General features: G+C 44.4%; 1 protein-coding gene across 1 annotated transcript in view; it reads left to right on the forward strand.

Moving 5' to 3' along the window:
* The window catches only part of FANK1 (fibronectin type III and ankyrin repeat domains 1), a 26,235-nt gene continuing 1,654 nt past the window's right edge, over nt 1-24,581 (forward strand). The window contains 7 exon segments of the mRNA XM_044916229.1: nt 1-13; nt 1,281-1,458; nt 7,191-7,315; nt 13,911-13,992; nt 14,962-15,036; nt 15,857-15,922; nt 21,697-21,862. Coding sequence (XP_044772164.1) covers nt 1-13; nt 1,281-1,458; nt 7,191-7,315; nt 13,911-13,992; nt 14,962-15,036; nt 15,857-15,922; nt 21,697-21,862 — 705 coding nt within the window.

Below are 24,581 nucleotides of genomic sequence, written 5' to 3' on the forward strand. Positions count from 1 at the left end.
ATGGAACTAGAGGGTATTATGCTAAGGGAAGTCAATCAAAGAAAGACAAGTATCATATCTCACTGATATGAGGAATTTGAGAAACAAGACAGAGGATCATAGGGGAAAGGAGGGAAAAATAAAACAAGACGAAACCAGAGAGGGAGACAAACCATAAGAGACTCTTAATCTCAGGAAACAAACTGAGGGTTGCTGGAGTGGAGGGGGTTGGGAGGGATGGCGTGGCTGGGTGATGGACATTGGGGAAGGTATGTGCTATGGTGAACGCTGTGAATTGTGTAAGACTGATGAATCACAGACCTGTACCCCTGAAACAAATAATACATGATATGTTAATAAAATAATAATAATAAAAAAGACCATGGAATATTCCCTGCTATGGACATGTCATTTATTTGACCATGCCCTTATTAATAGGTCATCTCTTGTTTGCTGTAACCTGCTAAAAACTGTAGCACTTAATATCCTTGTAGAGATGTCCCTCTGTGCTTTGGTGCTCTGATTTCTGCAGGCATGGGAATGCTGGAGAGAGGGCTATGTGTATGTCTAAGTTTAATACATGCTGCCATATTGCTTCCTAAAAAGGCTAGAGTTCCTGTTTCCCTACCAGCAATGTTTGAGAGTGTCCTCTCCCTACACTCTCACCTCTAATAGTTGTGATATCTCCTCTTGGGCTTGACTGGATATAAAGTTATATACCATTGTTTTCAATCTCTGTGGCCAGTAGGGAACATCCATGTCTGTTTGGACATTATACTGGCTAATCGTTTTTGAGATTTTGTGCGCTGCTCATCTTTTGCCTGGTTGGTTGTTAGCCTTTGGGTTTTTCCCCTTGGTTAGTCTATAAGAGCTGTTTATCTAGAATAGATATCAATCCTTTGTCATCTGTGTCACAAATATTTGGACAAGCTATATTTGTTGGCTTTGTTTACCAGCCAGTTCACTGAAGGATTGTAGCAGCATACTGAGTTTCATTAGCTCAAAAACAACCTAATTAGTCTGATATATTAACCATCATTTTGGAAAGGTCCATAAGTGAAATATGGTATTGATGGGTTATGATACAACCTACTCGTTGAAGTATGTGGTAGCTCACTACATCAGCTGGATTTTCTGTCACTTAAGCTTTTCAGATACTCTTCAAACAGCAGGGGGGAGTACTCAAATCTGTGTCTGATGCATAGGAAAACAGTCTGATCTCTGAGCAGCTATAATGCACTCAGCTGATCTCGGGTCATTACGGAAATGGAGTCCTTAAAGTCTGTATCGTTCTTTTTTAGAAATCACGCCATCCTCAAAGCCTCATCCACCTGTTGTGGGCAAAGTGACTCATCACAGCATCGAGTTATACTGGGATCTGGAAAAGCGAGTGAAACGGCAAGGACCTCAGGAGCAGTGGTTCAGGTTCTCAATTGAAGAAGAAGACCCCAAAATGCACACTTACGGTATCATTTATACGTAGGTGCAATGTTGAATTGCTTAACATTTTGATTTGATTTCCTGATGCGCTGGAATGGTTTTTATTGTCTTTAAAAAGACTCATTCTGGGGGCGCCTGGGTGGCTTAGTCGTTAAGCGTCTGCCTTCAGCTCGGGTCATGGTCTCAGGGTCCTGGGATCGAGCCCCACATCGGGCTCCCTGCTCCGCGGGAGGCCTGCTTCTCCCTCTCCCACTCCCCCTGCTTGTGTTCCTGCTCTCGCTCTCTCTCTCTCTCTGTCAAATAAATAAATAAAATCTTTAAAAAAAAAAAAAGACTCATTCTGAAATGAAAGAAAAGAAGGAGCTGGCATCATCTGCCAGCATGCTTTTTATGAATTAGAATTTTTGGAAAATCAGCATTAGCAGTAACTTTGAAATGAAGCCTCCTCTACCTTTGAGAGCGTCTTAGGCTCCTGCAGTATTCACATGGTATATTTTAAAATTCTAAAATGTAGAGACAGAATCAAGAGCATTTGAAATTGGAGGAGGCTGCTGTGTTTGGAGATGTGGGCTGGGGCCTCCAGGTCTACCCAGGACATCTCTGGACCTCCTGTCACCCTGCTGTTCTTGGTTAGCTGTTCTCAGGCTGTGCTGGTCCCCAGGGCGGGGCCTTTCTCGTTAGGTTTCCTCCTGTTTTCACATAGCTGGTTCCTTCACACCATGCAAATACCAGGTCAAATATTCCACCCAGGCACCCCCTCTGTCCTGACATTATTTGAGGTGCTCCTAACATTCGGCTCTGCTGGAATTATCTGTCCCATTGACCTGTTCATTTTGTCTCCACACCAGTGTTTAAACTCTGAGAGGCAGAAAAGATTCCTGCTTGCTTAACACCTGATACCCCCACTCCTAGGCAGTGTGGGCACCTCGCGGGTCCTCTGAAGACTTGTCACACGAATTAATAAATCAGTGTAACTGGGGGTAATCAAGAAGTCCTTTTTTTCTTAGCCTTCATTTCAACTCTTATTTCTTCCCTTTGACTGCTTTACCACTTGCCAAATGACTGTCTTAGGGATACCAAAAATGTGACACAAATGTGGCTGTGAACTAAAGTTAATTTTGAGGGGTGCCTGGGTGGCCCAGTCGTTAGGTGTCTGCCTTTGGCTCCGGTCATGATTCCAGGGTCCTGGGATCGAGCCCCGCACCCGGCTACCTGCTTAGCGGGAAGCCTGCTTCTCCCTCTCCCACTCCCCCTGCTTGTGTTCCCTCTCTTCACTGTGTCTCTCTGTTAAATAAATAAGTAAATAATCTTAAAAATAAAAACAAAATGAATTTTGAGATAATCATAGATTCCTATCAGGCAGTAGAAAGAGATAATAGAGATCTTGTGTATATCTTGCCCATGTCCCCAGGGCTAACCTTACGGGATGCCATAGGGCAGCCTCACAGTCAGGAGACTGGTGTTGATGCGGTCAAGGCCCAGAGCATTTCCAAGAGTTTGCTAGCTTTTTCTCAAGGTGGCATCGAGATGATGTTGAGGGCATTAACAGAGGCTTTCACTCTTCCCTGAATGATGACAACCCTGAGATTTAATGAGATTTAATGAACAATTGGTTGGTTGGTTTTTAGATACAAACAAACAAAAAACCCCAAAACAACAACAAAACCAAATGCATTTCTCTAAAATGTAGTTACCATCTGCAAATAATTTTGGCCCCACGACTCAAAAATGGTATTTTAATGAGGTCATGCCGTGTTATTCTCTATTAGGTAATTTCCATCTGAAATCTGAAAGCATGAATTAGGATATTAGAAGTAGGAGTATGGAGAAGGGAAGAAACATCCTTTCTTTCCCGGGTGCCCCTGGCACATACGCTGCTCTCGGGCACGTCAGGTGGGGCCGTGCTTGATGCTCCTTCCTCTTCTTTCTCCCTTCTCGGCCCGCAGCCAGGCGGACCGCCCCCGGCCCCGCTGGAGCTCAGCCATGCACTGGCCTCCAGCCTGGGGCATCTGTCGCACGTTCCCCAGAGACATGAGTGCTGTCGGACTTGGGGGGCGGTCCGCCCGGAGGAGGGCCTGGCATCCTAGAGCTGGCAGCAAGACCTGCCGACTGCCACCCCCAAGCTTGCCTGCCCTCGGAGAATTGACGGCAGAAGTTGCCACTAGGTGGCAGAATGAGACTGTGTTAATCTTGACCTCTTCCGCTTCCTTCCACTACTTTCTCTAGGTATCCTGAAGACTAGCAATGCCTTACTTTGAAAAAGCGGTTTCCGAATATCTGACCTTGGAATTACGGATTTAAGAACTTCCTTTTGACTTGTCCGTTTCTGTCTGTGTTCACCACCAGCCCATCCTGAATCGGTGGTGACCTCACGGCCCCTTACCCTGTTTTGTGAGTTCTCCCTTTGCAAATGCCTCATTCTGCTTCCCCTCGTGATATCGTGGCATTTCCGCCCAACCAGGACGCAGGCTCCATCTTCTGACTAGTGTCCTGATGCATCTCCAGGTCCTGCAGCGAAGTTGCACATTTGCTGAATGAATGGGCCTTGTCGCTCTTCTCTTGTCTTCTAGCCTTCCATTCTGTCTTACTAATCATCCTTTTGTCAAATTCTCTTCAGGGAATCTCCATTTCTGGAAGTATGAAGGTCAAACTTTGCAGATGATGCCCTTCACAGTTGGCCCACAACCTGCCTGCCTTGTTGTCTCTTATTTCTGAGCATGAATCCTTCAATGAGATCTGTTTACTGTCCTTTGAATAGGCCCTGACTTTTGTTGTGTGTATGTTCAGCAGTTTTTTCTGTTCAGACCAATGTCTTCCTGGCTGATCCTTTCTTCTACATGGTTAGATTCTACCTCCACTAAGAAACTCACCAATAACCTATTCTCTACCCCTCTAAGTTCCTGTGACAACTGTGCATTTCATTCATGAATCATTCATGCACGATTATCTTGCATTTCATTCAATTAGCATGTATTAAAGGGTACCTACTACGTACCAGACACTGCTCTGGATGCAGGGGATGCGCACTGAACAAATGGACAAAAAGTTCTCCCTCATGATGAGAAAAACAATAAATAAGAGATGTAAGTGAAAATACAGAGTAGGTAAATACAGATGATGAGAAGTACCAAGGAGAAAAAGCATAGGAAAAGTTGGGGCTTTGGAGCAGAGGTAAAGAAGACTTCCCTGAGAAGGTTGCATCTGGATAAAGAAGCAACTGAGGCAGATCTGGAGCCTGGAGAATATCTGAAAGAAGAACATTCCAGGTAGAAGAAATAGCAAGTGAAGCCCCCTTGAGATGGGACTGGGCCCAGTATGTTCCAAGAACACTGAGGAGTCAAGTGAACGAGCAGAAGAGCAGCACGGGATGAGGTCAGCAAGGCAATGGGAGGCTGTCTCTGGAGTCTGGGGCGGGGGTGGGGGTGGGGGGCAGAACTGTGGCAGGAAAGCCAGCGGAGACTGCTAGGCTGAGGAGGGGCAGGGCCTGGCTGACACTCTTGCTCTCTGATGGTCGTTCTGGCTGCTGAGGTGAGAACAGGCTCCATGGGAGCACAAGGCAGCGAGTACTTCTGCAGTAAGTGAGGTGGGAGGTGATGGAACAGGGCGAGCCGTAGTTGAATTTAGGATGGTTTGAAAGACAGACTTCAAGACTTTGCTGGTGGCTCAGATAGGAGATGGGAGAGAAAGAGGAGTGTCAAGGGGGTAGATCTAGATCTGCCCCTCCTGGACAGGCGGGTTTCGCTGCATTGAACCTCAACTTCAGAATCTCCATGCTTTAGGACAACAGTTTATTTCCCACACGACATACCCAATGTGTTGGCCATGGCTTCATTCCACGGTGTCTGACATCCACATCCGCCCGGAATGACGGAGCAGCCTGCGCCTGGAGGTTGCCAGTCACTGTGGCCATGGGCAGAGGGCCAGGGCACACTGTTTCTAGAAGCTTCCATCCAGAATGACCCATTTCACTCCTGCTTCTGGTTCCTTGCTCAAAACAAGTCCTACGGCCACATCTGAGTTCGACAGGGCAGGGTAATAGGACCCTTGGGGGAGGGCACCAAATATTTGGGACCAATACTCTAGTCTTCCCAGGTGGCACCAGCGGATTGGGCCTGAGCATCTCCAATAACAAAGATGGGAAGATGGGGGGTGCGGAGAGGAGCAGAAGCTCAGTTGGGGCATCAGCTGGAGGCCGAGTGGAGATGTCAAGGAGCAGCAACTGGGGAAGATCGGCCTAGGGGAGAGTCCCCAGCTCCTGCTGGACTGGATTGGAACTGGGCGGGGGGGGGGAGCATAGAGAGAGAGGGCAAGTCTGGCAACCGAGTCCTTAGGCGTTCCAGTATTGGGTTTATTATGTTCCATGTTTGCTCAGCTGCTGCATCAAATATTTGCTTATCGACTGACAACAAAGATACAGGCATGCCCTAGACTTTCATATGCTCTCCTCTATTGTGGAAAAGTCCTAAGACTGTTTTACTCGTTTAGGTACCACGCATGGGCCGTGGGAAGTTGTGCTTCTCCACGAGCTTCCCGAACGGCTTCCGTTTGTCTCCCCACAGCTGGGCTGTGATCATTGTGGAGTACCGCGGTGGACAGCTGTGTCCCAGGGCCCCTGTGTGTGTCTGGTACTCTCCTCGGGGTCCTCTCGATTGAAGGGAGAGTCTCTAGGCTTCCCTATATGTGCCCAGTGACTTCCGTTTTCTAAACAGTTGTGTAATTCCTCTTTCCAGGGGTGATGAAGGTGCTGCTTGCTTCAGCGTGAACTTAGGATATTTAGCAACACTGGATTTTATTGGGGGCACTTTTGATTTTATTTTGGTTGGAAACTATGTTAAGTATTTGACACCTGACATTGAATTCCACTGAAGCTTGGATATTGTATTCAATTTTCACTCCTAAAGATCTTTTCAGATGCCACAAATTCTGGGCTCCCTTTCTAGGATTCCCATATCTATAGATGTGGATGTATGCTCACCTAGTGAGGAAATCCAGCTACTCTTTTTTTTTTTTAAGTTTTATTTATTTATGAGAGAGAGTGAGAAAGAGAGAGAGCGTGCACACACAAGCAGGAGTAGCTCCAGAAGGAGAGGGAGAAGCAGACTCCCTGCTGAGCAGGGAGCCCAATGCCAGGCTTGATCGCAGGACCCTGGGATCATGACCTGAGCCAAAGGCAGACGCTTCACCCACTGAGCCACCCAGGTGCCCCAAAATCCACCTATCTTGAGACCACTTTGCGCAGGTGGATGTATTTTAGATGATGATAATGATTTTTAAAGCCATGCAGTTTTTCTGAATATTTATCTTGGTTTTAGAACTTTCACTTTTATGGTAAATATATTTGTATCGACTCTTAACCCTTCTGTTTTCTTGGTTTCTTAATTCAGATGTTTTTCTTAATGCCACTGGTATCATTTCTTTATTGTCTTTGTTGTAGTTTCTTCTTTTTTGATGACGTGATGTATCAGTTATCTCTTGCTGCATAACAAACCACCCCCAAACTTAGTAGTTTTGCTTAAAGCAAAAAAAAAAAAAAAATCCTGTGTTTGCTCATGATTCTGCAATTGGGGCAGGGTGGGAAGGGACAGATGCGTGACTTGTCCTTTGCACTCAGGGCACTCCCCGTCTAGTGTGGGAGATTGATAAGAGCCAAGATGGGGTCATACTGGAAGTAGACAGAATTCACACCTTGCTTCCACCTGCTTTTAGTGACTTTCAGGGCGTTCCTATTTGATCCCCTGGGGTCCTCATCATGTGTGTCTCCTCCCACATAGGGGATACTCAACAAAGCACGTTGTAGAAGGTCTGGAACCACGAACACTGTACAAATTCCGACTGAAGGTCACCAGCCCCTCTGGAGAATACGAGTACAGCCCAGTGGTCTCTGTATCTACCACCAGTGAGTATACAACCACTGTCCTCCTTTATCTAAAGATAAATGAAGACAACGAGCCATAGAGAGGTAAAAATATCTTGCCTTTTGCTCGGCCTTACTGGAAGCAGAAACTTTCATTTTTTTAAGAAAGATTTTATTTATTTTAGAGAGAGAGAGTGCATGAGTGGGCAGGGGAGGGAGAAACAGGCTCCCTGCTGAGCACAGAGCCTGACCTGGGGCTTGATCCTGGGACCCTGAGATCACAACCTGAGCTGAAGGCAGACGCTTAACCGAGTGAACCGCTCAGGCTCTTCCATTTTTAAAGACTGTGCTAATACTGTTCCCTGGCCAGGCCAGGCCACAGCAGGAGGGAAGTCTGTGCTTTAACAAACGGGCAGAGCTGTTCTGGGGCCAGCACCGCCCTGGGAGTGCACATTCAGGACTAAAAGTACAGAAGGGTGGAGTCGCCTTTCTTGGGAAGTGGGCCGGGGCGTGTGGGCTGAGAAACCGTCTGCCTGTTGGGGTGTGCCTCAGGTGACAAGGTCTGCAGAGCATTTTGTCCCTTTTGAACAACCTCAGTTTTATGTCTTGACACACAAATCGGATTCCCAGGGAGGCTGTGAGTGAGGAAGAACAAACAGTGTGACTGACACACACACACACAGGCGGGGCAAGGGGCCGGCTGCCTCTGACTTGCGTGTCCTTCTCCCAGGTCCCATCTGAGGGTGCAGATATTTTCTGTGATTGGTATTTTAAAACGTTTCAAAGATGTGTGCATGTCTAGAGTGTGGTAAAGATTAAAATAGTCAGAAATGTTCTTCATGGCCCGCTCGCTGAAAACACTTGTCTTGTTTTTAGTTGCACAACAAAAATCTTCCTCTTGTGAGTAAAAGTGATTTTAAAGTTTTAGTCAATATCGCATATGGCATATGTGGGTGTACACACACATATACATATATAAGTAAAACATAGTTTTCCTTCTGTGGCTTTCAATTGTGTCCTTTATGCATTTATTTGGAGAGTTCTTTTTAGATTTAAATTCAATTATCCAACTTATAGTACATCATTAGTTTCAGATGCAGTGTTCAGTAACTGATCAGTTGCGTAGGACACCCAGTGCTCATCATATCACGTGCCCTCCTTAATGCCCATCACCCAGTTACCCCATCCCCCCCACCTACCTCCCGTCCAGCAACCCTCAGTTTGTTTCCTAGAGTTAAGAGTCTCTCAAGGTTTTTCTTATTTGGAGAGATTTTTATGTGGATTAAAGATGATTGAGGTTTTGAGTTAGCCTATCATCTCTTCGTTTGCAAACAAGGCACTAGGGAGTCGGGTCTTAGTTTGGCAAACTGAGAATTCAGTGACAGCTGAGAGGGGGGGTGTACCTTCCCCAAGGTGCTCCGCTCACTGCAAAGACACATAATTTCAGAGGAGACTTTCCAAGTGCAACGGTCAGTTACAGAGACGCAGGTCAGGAAAGAGGGCTTGTCCTTCATGTGGTGACCGTGAAAGCATTTCCTTCCTATAGGAGCTCCGGAGCTCTGGAGCTTTTAGGGGAAAGAAAAGGCAGAGCTGCTGAGTGTGGGTTGGTTTCCTCTGTGTTGAGGGCAGGCACAGAGAAGGGAGGAGCAGGGGCAGGAGAAAAGTTGGCAAAGGGGAACCTATTGTTTGAATAGAGACTCTCTAGGGGACACTGGGCCAGTGTGCTCCCTCCTGTCCTGCTGTCCCCAGCCAGCCACAGGCCACGCCCGCACTCCTCTGCCTTTGCCCCTTCTCTCTGGAGTGCCCCCTCCTCGGAGCCCCCCTTCCTGGCGCCCCCTCGGCTCCTCTGTCTGCTGAGCCACTCGCCAGGCAGAGCTCGCTCAGGGGCGGTTCCTTGTGTTTGCCCCAGTACCCGGCTGGGTATCACCGCCAATAACACCCAGTGCATCTTATTACGTGTATTTTTTCATCTTCGTCTCGTACCGACTTGCGTGCTTCCAAAGTGGAGGATGTGATGAGTCGGTCATGTCTGGTGTAGAAGATAAAGGTAAATGGATGGACAGACGGTGAATGGAAAGGCCCAGAGGCAGAATTAGGATGAGGAGGGAAACACTGATTTTCTCAGCTCGCACTCCCGTCTGTGGGGAGATGGATGTGCATCCCAGGGGCTGGGGAGGGTCCCCCTGCACCTGCACGGTGAGGGCGAACAGGATGCAGAACCAGCCACGGTGAGCCTCAGCTTGCCACTGGCATCTTTCCTCCTGCCATATTCACGCCAGGACAGGGGCTGCGGGACCTTCCGGCCAGAGCTGACGTGTTGGGCGGGGGGGCGGGGGGGGTTGCCTACCATTTGGAGCTCTTCGGGAAGGCAGAAACCATGGTAGCTTTCTATCAGCTGACAAGGATTGTGCTGCCTTCCTGCTGAGCTGGCTTCCGAGAGGGAGCCACGGAGACCTGGTCCAGGGGCCCAGGGCATTTGTGACTGCAGTCCGTGGCTTCCGTGGGTCACTAGGCCAGACCTCCTGCAGGGACCAGGGTGTGATGGAGACGTGGTTCCTGGTGATGACCTGCAAACTGGGCTTCCTGCGAGTTTCATGGTCTGGTCACAGTGCTGTGCTGCAGAAGAGACAGACTCTCAGCCTCAGGGGGCTCTCCCGGGTGGCAAGGGTCCCTCTTCCTGATGGTTGCTGCTCCCTTATGCTATTATTAGATTTATAATATCCAAAGCAGACTCCCTCAGGGAGGTAGATCATGCTAAACAAAGAATTAAAAATGGGCATATTTTCCAAAACAGGTAAAAATGCTTCTGTGGGTTGATCGTTTGCATTCAGTTTGAAAGTGTTTTTAGTGAATCACGAAAGCATGTACTTTGTTTGAATAAAGGATGCTCAGCCTTTTTTTTTTTTTTAATTCCAGGTAAAGTACATGAGTCTCTTGCTTAAATGAGGCATGCAATTTTAATCAGTTGGGCCCTTAAAAAGAGACAAGCAGCTGCTGCTTGTTAATTGGCAAATCTCTCCCCCAATGAGCTCATCATTTATTCACTGCTTCTAACAGAGACCTGAATTCCACCCAGAAAGGTGTTAACTGCCACATTATAATATCTGCGGGCACATTTGCCACTAAATGACCCTCTTACAGACCATGGGGATGGCTTTCCCCTCCTCCTGGGTGTCCCCTCCCCTGGCCCTACCTGATGAGTTCCATCCAGTGGGGATGCAAGGGCAGGCACTCACGGACATCCTCCCCACGGGCAGCACCGATTCAGTATTTGTTTGTTGTTGCAACACTCAGGGTAAACATTAGCCAAACAAACCCACAGAGGCAAAGCCTGCCTTTTTTGTATTCAGTTGCACTTGATGGCAGTCCCCTGGGCCAGGCCCACCATGTCTTCGAGGATTCAGGGGTAGGAGGAGTGGAACGTTTGGCTCACCCTGGAATTTCCTCTCTCTGTGACTCCTGCCTATAGTGGGAGGGAGAAAGGACTGCTCTGCTCTGCTCTGCTCTGCGAAGAGGAGCCTTTTCATTGTTCCTCTGTCTGATTCACATAAACGGAGACCTTTGTGTGCCTTGGTTGATCCATGTCTGGTCTGGGGCTAATCCTCAGTACCTCATTGCCTTCCTGGCAGTGGTCTGAGAGGGGTTAATGAGTTAATGCTGAGAAAGAGCGTTTATGCCCCGAATGATACTTATTGCTTCCTTTTGCAGAAACTCTGCAAACAAGGAATAGATTAACCATTGTGCTATGTTCCTTCCCTTCCGTGAGATGTCCTTTTGTTTTCAGATTAAGTTATGAGGGCACTGATTACCTTTGCAGAAGCTGGAATAGGGCAATGCATTCATTTAAATTATGTCCTACTATCAAAATACCCCGGTCTTTGCTGCGCATAGTCCTCAAGCCTCTAAGCACAAAATGAACTTATTTCACTTTCCAATATTTGCAAGCTGCAGAGCTTCCTGGGTAGGATGCGCCAGGAAGTGCCCCCCCCCCCCCCACTGGGAGGGCTGGACTGGTTGGGTAAGACAGATGATGTGCATTGGAGGTGGGTCGGCGCAGAAATACGTGGGGATACTGCGTGTGCCTTTAGAACGTTCTTTAAAATATTAAGAAATTAGCACTTTTCTGAAGCTTTTAGGCTTTAGTGTCCCCTTTCATTTAACACTTTGTGCAGGGGGATCATATTTGTTTATTTAAGCAGTTTGCTTATTTTCCAAGTGTAATAAGGTTGGAAGCACAGACTGGATTGGTCAGCCACCTCGGCATGTATTAAAACACCCCAGGAAGGAGCGTGGCGTTACGAAAGACTCGGTGTGAGCTCTACTCACTCAGCCTTCCCGGCTCTCAGTTTTGTGGTCTGAAGAACCGAAAAAGCATTGTGTCAAGTCCTAGATAGAGCTTAGTTAATAAGACTTGAGTTAGGATGCCATATTTTAAAATTGAGTAGAAATAGGATGAGCTTCCTATGTCCTTCAGATGATTCTATGCAAATTAGTTGTATTTTTAGTGGCAATTGAAGTTTGAGAGTCACAAGAGGGGGCTGTTTGGTGGGATATACCACCTCTATCCCCCTCTTCCCTCCCTTCTGGGAAGTGAGAAGGGAGGGAAACTTTCCTTGGGTTTAGTTTGTCCACTAAAGTAGGGATGCGTCACCCAATAGATCATTTTAAGTCCATACTATTCTAGCCCAGGGTTTCCCAGGCTTGGCACTTTTGACGTTTGAGGGCTGGATAATTCTCATCGTGTATACTGTAGGATGTTTATCAACATCCCTGGCCTCTACCCACTAGACTCCAGTAGCACGAACCCTTAAGGTGTGGCAACCAAAAAAGTCTCCAGGCTTTACCAAATGGACTCTTAGTGGTGGTGGTTGTGGTGTTGGGCAGGGGGTATACAAAACCCTGCTCCCTTCCACAGCCCCCCAGTGGAACCACCAGGCTAGGCATGATCTATCCTCGGAAGGCCAGGGAAAGCGGTGGGCCTTGCCCTCTGACAGTTTATCGTGATACTTTTATTTGAAGCTTTTGGTCTAAAAATATGTGTGGAATGATGAAAAGGAAGTACAGTGTGGCTAAAAAATCTTTAGGAGATTGGCAAGCACTAGCAGACAAAATTGTTATTTCAAAAACAGTTTTCACTTGGCTTAAATTTATTTTTTTACCAGAAGAAGAAGGGTATCAGCTAGAGGTCATTCTGCTAGTGATCACTACATTCTTCTGTCCCCCGGTTTCCTGGTTTATAATTTGCCCAGCTAAAATCCTCCAAGGAAACAAGTAGAAAAGTGGCTCCAGGGCCCAGGAGTTTTTCCTAGCATATCTACCTGACCCAGATGGGTACTGAGTTTATAATCCCCAGTTCCAGTCAGCTCCAAGGTCTCGTCCCAGAGAGTTTTTCTACCATAGGTGCAGGAACAGGGAATTTCACTCCCCACCTGGGGGCGCTGGCCAGGGGATCTCTGGAGGCCAGCCTGGAAGAGGGCGGTGAGGGGGTAGGTGAGCCCCAGGAAGCAGTCTCGGGGGCAATGTGGGAGGACAGGGTAGGAGATGGGTGTTTTCTTTCAGGGTTTAAGATGATGATAGGTTGGAAGCAGGTGCTACGGTGTAAATGGCAAAGGAGAGGAACATGCTTGATTTGTTCTCCCTGGGACCCTCAGCGTGGAGACTGGGCATGTGAGTTACTCAGTAAACATTTGTTGAATGAATGGAAGAGACCCACTCAGGTAGGTACGCTCAGCTTGTGAGGGGCTGGGCCTGGGAACGGTGCCCTTCCCACCACCTCACAGCAGACCCGGGTATTTAGGACATGCCAGGTGCTCTGCTAAGTGCTTCACGTGTGTTCCATTTATGCTCAATCATTCAAACGATTAGAAACTCAAAGAATGTGAAGCAAGCCCTGAAAGACGGGCTTCTCTCACTTGGCACTTTATTGTCACACTCTGCTCCTTTCTGCCCTTCCTGTTCTCCTCCTTGAGGAGCTAAGGTCCCCCCACCCCCGCACAAAGGGACGCCCTCCCTTCTGCCCCACGTCCCCTTGTTCCTGGAGTACCTTGCAGCTCCTCCTTGGTCTTCTCTGCCTGGCAGGCTCTCCCCATAATCAGGCTTTCTCACGGTGTTCCCCCTCCGTGAATGAGCTCCTCCTGCCCCCCACCCGCCGAAGCTCCGGGAGACAAGGCCAACATGAATGTTATCTTCCTGGGAAGCACTGAAATTTTGGATGTCAAATGTTACAACAATTTATTTTTGTCGTTTGTTCAAGTAGTTTAGTGACTCTCTGGCAAGCAAAACCAGCGTGTTGCGACGATGGTGGGGCCTTTCCTTGCTAGTAAGAGACATTTAGTAAGTCTTAGGAAATCTGGAAGGATTATTTTCACCTATCAAAATACGATTCGCAAAGCAGTACTTTTATAACTTGAGAATATCCCAAGTCCTGAGGACAATCTGAATGTTCTTAAGATATGGAAACAAGGTCTTTCTCAGTAAGAGAAGTGGAATAGGAAATGTAAGCTATACTTCTCTGAATGGCCAAGTGCCTTCTTGGAGGGGAGCGTGAACACCTACTCAAGGCTGTGGGAGGTGCGTAGCCAGAATGAATCTTCTTTCATTCAACTTCGGATGACCATTTTCCATCTTCTTTCTTCAGGAGAACCCATAAGTAGTGAGCACTTTCACCGAGCTGTCAATGTGAATGATGAAGATTTGCTGGTTCGAATACTTCAAGGAGGGTGAGAGAGCCCTGCCTTAAAGTTTAAAAATTTTTAATGCCCAGCAAGTGCATGGAATTGCACTTATTTTATTTCCCCCCAATTTTCCATGCCTTTGAAATTGCTCCAAAATAGATCTCCAGTGACTGGTGTGAGTCCAGCATAGTCAACAAAGATGACCTTTTAGCCCTGTGTAAATGCTATATTTTATAATTATCTAATGAAAACTGAAAATGAAAATTAGAAGTCTGGGTATCCTATTCCCAGAAATAATTTCTGACTCTTGTTTATACGCCATAACGTTTAGGCAAATTTCACCCCCAGGTGCCCGCAGCTATCTAAGGAATCATTAAATTAGCGGTTTCTGATTCAAAACGTTGGTAAAACACTAGAAGAACAGTAGCAAATACATTTGCTGCCGTGGGATATTTGAAGCTGCCTCCTAATGCAAAGTAAACGATGTTACTTAGATTCTTCTTGACTCAGTAGTTTTGAGTAGCTTAGAAGATCAGTCATTTTGCGAATAGGGCTCATAAGTTGGAGGAGAGAAGGATCCTACAAAAAGCCAACGCTTCTAAGCTGGTATTTAAGAGCTCTGCTTTCTTCCTCCAGTTGCATCAAGGGAGAAATGCAGGCCTCCCCCAGTCCAGGCTCACGGCGGAGCGGAGTGTCTACACTCCTGTGTCCTCTGCTCTAGAAGGGGGTGGGGCCCGTCCCAGTGTTTTATCTGCTCACATCATGGTTTTGAGTTGAAGGGAGTGCCTGTTGTAAGCGAAACTACAGCAGTTTCTCTCCTTGTGAATTTGGATCCTTGAAAAATATTAGGCAGGGCCGTTTAAGACAACAGAAACTTAATGGCCCAGAAGAAATTGGAATTTTCGGGAAAATGAATCATTTTAGCCACCCGTGTCCTGCAAGAGACCTCAGCTGTGAATCTACGGGGAGCCATGCCGAGCATGTTAATCTCTTTTCTCTGTGTTTTTCCCCAAGAAATGTTAAGGTTGATGTTCCCAATAAGTTTGGCTTTACTGCTCTGATGGTCGCTGCCCAGAAAGGCTACACCAGGTAGGCCTCCTCCTTTCTTATCTCTAAGTGGCTGACCCTTCCACTTCGCCCAGAGGCTCTGCTCAGAGCACGGATGGGAGGGGAACAGATGTATGTGCAGGAGGCCCCTTCTTCTCGCTTTCCAAAACCGTACCACGTAGGGGCTGCACAAAAACTCGGCTGTTTGAATCCTGAAGTTCTATACCATGCGGCAGAGAATGTAAAAATATATAATCCTATGGTGAGGAAGAGAGGTAGCCACTTAATTATATTTTGCAATATATTTTATATGTCCCATAAATAAAATATATTTAAAATATAAATATTTTATATTTAAAAAGCTGGGAAGGATATTAATTCTGGAAAACAAACTTCCCTGAGAGGTTGCTAAGATATAATTTTCATGGATATTATTATCTCTATGCCACAAAGAAGCATACACACTAATGGCTTATTTTACAATCATATTTAATACTAAAGTGCCATTTTGAAAAAAAAGATGTATATCTTATTAAACGCTGCCATTTGGAAATATATTAAAATGGTCATTAAGGTGACAGTGAATTAGCTCGACAGAACAATGTGTTTTGTGTGGTATATTTTGTTTTCAATGAATAATTCATGTGAGGGAGAAGGGCCCCCTCCCTTTTTTTGATGTTGAAGAGGTAGTTTTCTGGTTTAATAATGTCCTGTCTTTGAAGCCAGCTGCCCTCTGAAAAGGCAGAAAAGAAAGTGTGGAGATGTGTCTTCAATATGGTGCTGTGCATCATTCCCGCATTATTGTGGGTTCCTACCCCTCAGAGCTGTGTATCCAAGTGCCCTTCCAATTTGTTTCCTTCAGGCTTGTGAAAATCCTCATCTCTAATGGCACGGATGTGAATATGAAGAACGGAAGTGGCAAGGACAGGTGGGTGATGGGACATGCTCCAAAATGTTCCCAGACTTCGGTTACCAGACTTGGGCCCAGATGGTTTTTGATTTAATCCAAATATTTGCGGCAGCTTCTTTTGACAGGACTGTATCCCAAAGGAAAGATGTCGATGAACAAAGCCTGGCTTATTCATTTGTTCACTTATTCCTTCATTCCACAGGAATGGAGTGGGCTATACTTTCTACAGCATCCACTTGCCCTAGCTCAGTGCCCGGCACACGCTAGGTGCTCCGTGACTGGTAGCCATCACCAGTGCCGCGCTGGGCATTGGGCTGTGTCTGTGAGAGTTGGGGCCCCCGCCAGGGCTCTCCTTACACTTGGCCGAACTCTCTTAACTAAGACTCTTAGGTGTTCCCAAAGAAGCACATAACAGTCACAGTCAAAGCTACGACCCCAAGATCTTCCCTGCAGTGAAAGCATGGAGTGCAGCGCAGGAGAAATTGACAAAAAGAGCATGATACTTGGAAACCTATATTCAGACAGATGAAGGAATGCTCTACAAAGACTTAAAAATAATCAGTATTCTAGTATTAGGTTTAATTAACTGATTCGTTCTAATCAACCAGGATTTGTTGAATGGCTACTGCATGCCAGGCTCTGTGCTTGGTGCTTGGGTAGAACAACACAGAAAATGCAGGGGTTTTGCTCCAGGAGCTTAGAATCACATGGTACATACAGCTCAAAGGTGTGCACCCTGCAAACTAGTATCTAAACAGTAGCTACAAAAACACAGGTCACCTTTGGTGGGCCACAAGGAAAGTGTACATTTCTGAGCTCAGAAAGCCTACCTGCTACACCCTCTGAACACACACAGTGATAGATTTTAAATAAGATTACAAAAAATCATTTAAAAGTTTGAGGCATCTGGGTGGCTCAGTCGGTTAAGTGTCTGCCTTCGGCTCAGGTCATGATCCCAGGGTCCTGGGATGAAGCCACGAGCATGTTGGGGCTCCCCACTTGTGCTCTCGCTCTCAAATAAATAAATAAAAATCTTAAAAAAAATCATTTAACGATTTAAAAGGGAGTTTTCCATGTAACTCTTAGGTTAATTTGGAGTTAAGCCATCAACTCAAGAAGTTTGAAAAAGAATAATACCAACTTAAAAAGGACAAAGAAAATAACCTTGAGGGGTAGGAAAGAGGAAAGAATTAAAAGAAATTGATTAGAAAATAGGAAGATTGTTGAAACATATAAGAACAAAAGATGTGAGAGCTGCTTAAAAAAAAAAAGCTTATACAATAAAATGGACCAATTGCTTATAAATCTAAGAAGAAAAAATCAGAATTTAGAAATGCTACATGGCTGTGGCTATAAAGAAAATCTTTTGGAAATTTAAGAAGAAAAAAATAGACTTTTGGAAGGGTACATAACAGTGGTGATAGAGGAAATCTAAATGTAAAAAGAAAATGGTGTGCTGTGTCTACGCTAATAGATGTGATAATTTCACTGAAATTATCTTTTCGATGGTACTTTTTCTGGGGAAATGTAAATCTTCACAAAAAGACACAAAATCTAAAACAACCAATATCCATGCAAGAAGTTAGAAAACTTATTAAGGGATTATCTATGAAATAGACTGTGGCTTAACTGTTGTGCCCATGAGTTTGTGAGGATTGTAGGTTAGGATTGTAGATAACTTATTTAACAGAGGGATAGTTGGAATATCCCAGAGGATAACTTACTGCTGAAGTCTGAGACAGAAAGAAATCTCTTCATATGTTTATATGCGTACAGGTAGTTATGTCTCTTCCATCCTAACTCGGAGGATCGTGCAGGACGGTAAGGATGTCTAGACTAGGAAATTTCTTAATGCTTCCCATTAGTAGACCAAAGGTGAAAACCTCTGTATGTGTAGATGCAAAACAAAAATTGGGTGAACTCAGCACCTTTTATTAGTTAAAATATCTTACTCTTTTAAAGTACAGGATGCTTTCAGTCCTGGTAACAGCATCTGGTGCATAGGAGGACTAACCTCTGCTGATGGAGTGAATCCTTTGATTGCATCCTAAAAGCTTGTTTATCATTTCAGACGATCAGCCAGTATCATTCCTAGTATTGACAGATTCCTTTTAAAAGTTAGTAGTGAAGTCCATAGGAGTGGTTGAGAACCAGATAGTTCGATGTCAAATCCAGATTCCCCTGTGGTCAGGGTGTATGACCTTGGGCAGGTCACTTAACCTCTGTGGGCCTCAATTTCCCCATCTACAAGACAGGGATAAGAGAAGTACTTGTAGAATTGTGAATGTTTAATGAGTTAATACAAGAAAAGTGAGTAAAACAGTGCCTGGCATATGGTAACTCCACATTATATTTTGTTATTTCATGATTGGTATTTTGGAGTGCTGGTCAACCTGGTGAGAGATGAAATGGGAGTAAGAGGCATGGCTCCTTTCTCACAGTGCCCAAGTGAATCAGCTTTCAAATACTTGGACTTAATAAGGAGGTTTAGTAAAGTGGCTAGCTACTATTTAACAAAAAAATTTTTTTTTCCTTTGAGGGAAATAGAATAAATAATATCTAACAGAAATGAGAAATTTTGTATAAAAAAACCTATAAAAATTAGGTTAAAAGATTTAAAGATTTAAAAGGGACCTATACCATATGCCAGAATGGCAAGATCGAAGGCTGTAAAATTTTCAGTTTTTCCTAAATGAATATATAGATCCAGCATAGCCTCAAATGGAATTATTCTTGGGAGCCTGTCAAAATGGTTTTGTAATTTACCTGGAAGAACAAATGGATGACACCAGCTATTAACTTTGTTGAAGAGAAATGTGGAAAGACTTTTGACAGTTATTAAAATGCCTTATAAACTTATAGGAATCAATGTAGTATGAGATCGGTACAAATAATTGAAAAAAAGATGTATAGAATGAACTAGAAATAGTTCTTCATGTACATCAGAACTTAGTACGTGATGATGGGAGCAACACAAACTAACGAGGGAGATGTTAGAAAAGGTTATATGAAGAAAAAAAGTTAAATTCTGGTCTTCTATAGCATGCATCAAAATAAACTCCAGATGATTTAAGAATTAAATGTAAAAGAACCATAGAAACCACAGCATATGTCTATCTGATCTTATAATGAGAAAGGCAAAATCATTGAAATAAATCACTAAGGAGAAGATTAAAAGTACATAACACTTTTTTTTTTTTTAAGATTTTATTTATTTATTTGACAGAGAAAGAGAGAGCACAAGTAGGCAGAGTGGCAGGCAGAGGGAGAGGGAGAGGGAGAGGCAGGCTCTCTGCTGAGCAGGGAGCCAGATGTGGGGCTCGATCCCAGGACCCCAGGATCATGACCTGAGCCGAAGGCAGCCGCTTAACCAACTGAGCCACCCAGGCGCCCCGTACATAACACATTTTTAAAAATTAATTACAAAGTTAAGGGTAGTCTGGGGAAAGATTTGCAAATATAGACAAATGACTGGCATATTTAATATAGAGAAGATACACATACCTACCCCCCCAAGATACACAGTAGAAAAGAACAGTTTACACAGACAATTCATAGCAGAATAAATTAAAAATTTAATATGCAAAAGTGCTAGTAGTAAAAAAAACCTGACTGTCCTATTGTTAATTAAAAGATGATAGTAGTGTTGGTTTAGGTGAGTAAAATGGACACTTTTAGGTGCAATCGATAAAATTGTAAATTGACATAACCTCTCTAGAAAGCAGTGCATCTAAAGGGAGCCTTAAACATTTGCATTAAGCATCTGGCAATATGCATCAGAAGCAAGCACCTCAAACCCTGGGCAGGTGAAGGGCCATGTTTGTCTCTACCAGGAGTTTCCAAGAAATGAAGGCCTACGTAAGGATACAGAGATGTGGACATCGGGTTCCACTCCAGCTCAGCTCAGGTTTGGGCCTCAGAGCTGGACATTCTATTTATCACTCAGAGAGCTTTGTAGAATTTCCCTACTGGAAAGACTTCCTTCGCTGCCCCCGTCACCCACCCCACTCAACTCTTTATTTTGAAAAGTTCAAACATTTAGAAAAGTTGAAAGAATAGTACGGTATATTTTTATATTCTCACCACTTAGGTTTGGCAGCTGTTGACATTTTGCCCTATTTGCTTCTCTTTCTACATTTTTATTAGCTTTTTTCTCCCTACTTACCCATTTCAAGGTTAATAGGCATCATATTCCTCAATATTTCATTCAGTATTTCAGTATGTTATCTTCTAAAAGCAGGGACGTTGACCTGCATAACCGCCCTATCATCGTCACACCTAAGACACTTCACACTAATTTCCTGACATCATTGATGCCCTGGTTGTGCAAGTCTCCCCACTTGTCCTCCAGAAGGTCTACATGGCTCTATTTGGGGGGATGGGGACAAGACCATGATCCAGCTAAGGCTCACACATTGCCTCTGGTGGTTCTGTTTAGTCTCTTTTATTCTAGCCTGGTCCTCCATCCATTATTTTGGTTTAAATATTTTTTCCTCCCAGCATTGACTTTTTGAGGAGACCAGACCAATTATCCTATGGAATGCCCTATGTTCTTGAGTTGCCTAATTGTCTCCTAGTTGTGGAGGCGGTGCTTAACTTGTTCATTCGTCCCTTTATTGCCAATAAAGTTACAGTTAGGTTTAAAGGCTTGATTTGAAGCAGGTTAACATTTTTAGCAAGAACACTTATGAGCTGGCGGTGTGCTCTAGGCTGGATCCATCAGGAATGCATGCTGTCCCACTGTTGGTGATTCTAGGTTTGATCATTTGGTTAGAGTGTGGCTGCTAAATCTCTCCTTCGTAAAGATAGAGTTTCCCACTGAAATTAGCAAATAACCTATGGGGGTAATCATGGTGTGAATATTCTGTTCTCCATTAACCTTTTACCCAATAATTTTAGTATCCACTGATGGTCCTTGCCCAGATCAATCATTTAATTGGGAACTACAAAAGTGTGATTTTCTAATTCCATAATTTCTTCCATATTGATGAGCTGGCAGGCTTGGGTGAAAAGGGCTTTCCCTCATCAATTGAGGATGGACTACCATTTATTCTGTAAAGGCAGGGAAATGTTTAATTAGTTTCTTTACATACTAATATTTAGAGTATGGAATTGACTTAATAGCTATCTATCGTAATGTCAAATGAGTATTTTTCTCCCCTCTATCTTTTTAGAATATCTTCACAGGCTCGTGGATGTTTTTAAATCCAATATTTTACTCAATTTACAGTGATCCCCTTTTTTAACTGAGATAAATTCACACACTCCTTTAAAACTTGGCACTTAAAGAATAAATTAACAATGCTATATAACTGCTTCTGTGGTCGAATTCCAGAACATTCTTAATCTGCCCAGGAAGAAGCCCTGTGCTCACCGGCAGGCACTTGCCGTTTCTTCTCTCCCAGCCCCTGGAACCCACTAACCTGCCAGTTCTGTCCCCGTCGATTTGCCTCCCCTGGGCATTTCGCGTAAACAGAATCCTACAATATGTAGCCTTTTGTGTCCAGCTTCTTTTAGTTGGACACAAAATAATGTCTTAAGGTTCATTCATGTAGTGGCATAATTTCAGTATTTCTTTTTCCTTTTTATGGCCAAAGAATATTCTGTTGTACGGATATGCCACATTTTGTTTATCCGTCTATGAGCTGATGGACACGACATTTCATATGAATAATTTTCATGGCTTTTCTACTCACATTAGGATTTCTTGGTTTAAACCAGGAAGAGTAAAACAGGGACCTGAGTTTGGCGACTGTACTTAGAGCTATTGCTGCTTCCTCCCTATGTTGCAGTCTGATGCTTGCATGCTACGCGGGACACCTAGATGTTGTGAAATATCTCCGAAGACACGGCGCTTCCTGGGAGACCAGAGACCTAGGAGGCTGCACGGCTCTGCACTGGGCTGCAGATGGAGGCCACTGCAATGTGATTGAGTGGATGATAAAAGATGGCTGTGAGGTACGGGATCTTCCTTCTCAGCCACACGTGTCATTAAGACCTTGCAGTGCCGTTCCACAGGGTGTAGGAGAAGCAGAGCCTTATGTGTGTGCCTTTGATTAGCTGAACTTAGAAATGCTGCAGAAAGTTCTTTGACTTACCAGTAAGAAGGTTTCTGAAGCCCTGGGGAGAAAAGGTCATTATAGAATTGATGTGATGGTGAGGCTTCAGATCATCACGGAGGTTTGTCTTGTGTAGGAAAAAAGAAACTGCTGACTCCAGAGCTGGACCTGATGATGCTTCTACTTTGTTTATGCCTTTGCTCATTCACTCATTGTCTCTTCATTCAATCTGTCCACAAAGCTTTACTGAGCACCTGCCATGGATGGGATGCTAGCTTATGTCCTGGAGACACAGGACGTCAAGAACTCTTAAAGCCATAGTGCTTCTTACTGCCCTTAGAATGAGACTATTTTTATTTGTGGTTTGCTTTAAAGATTAGCCATTACAAAACCTTTCCCAAGAGCAAACTGACCATATCACAAACAGAGCATATCAGCTCCTCATGCCTTTACCTTGAAGCAGGCGTTTGGGTGCCCTTCTGGTCTCGTGTTATCAGATGGTGCAGATTTGATTTAGCAAATAGAACCGGCATTGTTTGGACTTCTGTAGCTGTTTGAAGATGAGTCAACAGAATTAGCTCAATTACAGTAACGGCTGATAACTTTGAGAACTTTAGTTCAAGACTCGAAAGAAGTTAAATAAAAATTTCAAGGCATGGAAATAAGGAATGGTAAACAAAATGCTATCTTAATTGAGATTGCCAGATGGTGTAGAGTATGGAGAAATTAAACTGATGACCTGGAAAATAAACTCAAATTGAGAAGAGTCATGTCTCCTGGAAGATGTTAGCTGATTTGTTCTAGCTTGTCTCTGAAGTGTGATTGAGGGAAAGCCTGGCTTTTAGCAATTGTGGGGTCTCACTGGTTCCCACTGCTGCCTTGCAGAGGGCTGAAGAAAGGGCCCTTTGAAGGAAAAACCTCAGTGGTTAAGATAATTCCCTTTTATTACATTTCTTGTTTTTTTTTCTTTTCTTTTCTTTTTTTTCTTTTCGAAACATGCACAAGAGGTCGGAAGGATTAACATGTGGGCCTCAGTGGTAGGGCGGGGCCGCACTTGCCTTGGTGGTGGTGAGAGCCACAGTCGTCTTGTTTGGTTTATGATGAACTCTGCTCATGCTTTGGTCCCAGTAAAAGTCTGTAGTTAAAAATGAAGGTTGACCTTTGCTGAAAGAAGGGCAGGTCTCTGCCATGAACATTTAAATACTGTAAATTTGGAAACATAGACTTTCTGGGCTTCAGATATGTGCACGTTTATTTGTGGGTAGATTCTATCTTTTTCTGTAGCCCTCCAGCTACATGGATGTTGCCACTAAAGATTTCCGTGTGGTCGGCTGGTGGCAGATAGAGGATATCAACAGGAGTGTTTCCATGTTCTCGGCAGAGAGGCCACCCCATGTTTGGGTGGCAATAGTTGGGATCTGGGAGCCAAGCCGGGCATTGTGGCCACCATTCTTGAATATAATGATTTTCTACTGACAGTGACCGACTTGCATGGGGAACCGCCTCTACATTTCATGACCACGTGACCTCAGGAAAGGCATTTGACTTCTTGGAGATGTGGCTTAATCACTTGTAGACCAGCAATAAAAGCACCTACCCCATTTAACCCTCAGACCCAAAAGAGAAAATGGGGGTGAAAGTTCACCGAAGACCGCATAAAGCACCATGTAAAACAAGGGGTTGATTTTATTATTTAAACATGATGGAGTCTGCTGCTCAGAGGTTATTTGTTATTCGAATGAGAAAGAACTGCAAATCCTAATGATGTTGAGTGGATAATCTCATACATATAAATAACCTGAAACATTCCAGGGACTTTGGCAGTTTCTAGTTTGTTAGTCCATTCTGGTGTTTCACTAACATGTTTGAATCATTCTTCTGTAACAGAATTTAGGGGTGGGTGTGTGTGTGTGTGTGCACACACACACACACACATATATATTTATTTTGGTATCATTCTTCATGGGTTGGTGAGGCCTTCACTGGAACTGGAGGAGGCAATGCTCACATATTCTAGAATGTGGCTTTTAAAATATGACCTTGAGAGCTTTCAATCACTGGATTATTGGGAAATGGCCATCTTATTACGAGACAAATTAAGTTTGGAGAAGGTATTAGGTTGGTTAACTTCTCAGATTGGCATTTATGTAGTAAAGCTGGTTGCTTTGTGTTGATTCTACGTGTAGTTCTCCTGCTTAAAATTAATCCATATTGCTAGGTATAAGGGTGTGTATATATATTACTGTCTTGTTCCAGAAGGGATTTAAAGCTGCTTACAGAGATACTTACAAGTACACAAAGTAAACTTTAACTTTCCTCACCTTTTTTTTTTTTAATCAAAACAAAGTAAGGTCAGGACTTCACATGGAGCTAAGAGTAGGGTGGTTCATTTATCTATCCCGTCTTTCAACCATTTTTTTTTTAAGATTTTATTTATTTATTTGAGAGAGAGAGAGAATGAGATAGAGAGCATGAGAGGGGGGAGGGTCAGAGAGAGAAGCAGACTCCCTGCTGAGCAGGGAGCCCGACGTGGGACTCGATCCCGGGACTCCAGGATCATGACCTGAGCCAAAGGCAGTCGCTTAACCAACTGAGCCACCCAGGCGCCCTCAACCATT

The sequence above is a fragment of the Neomonachus schauinslandi genome, chromosome 6 (genome assembly GCF_002201575.2).
Source record: "Neomonachus schauinslandi chromosome 6, ASM220157v2, whole genome shotgun sequence".
Taxonomy (NCBI): Eukaryota; Metazoa; Chordata; class Mammalia; order Carnivora; family Phocidae; genus Neomonachus; species Neomonachus schauinslandi.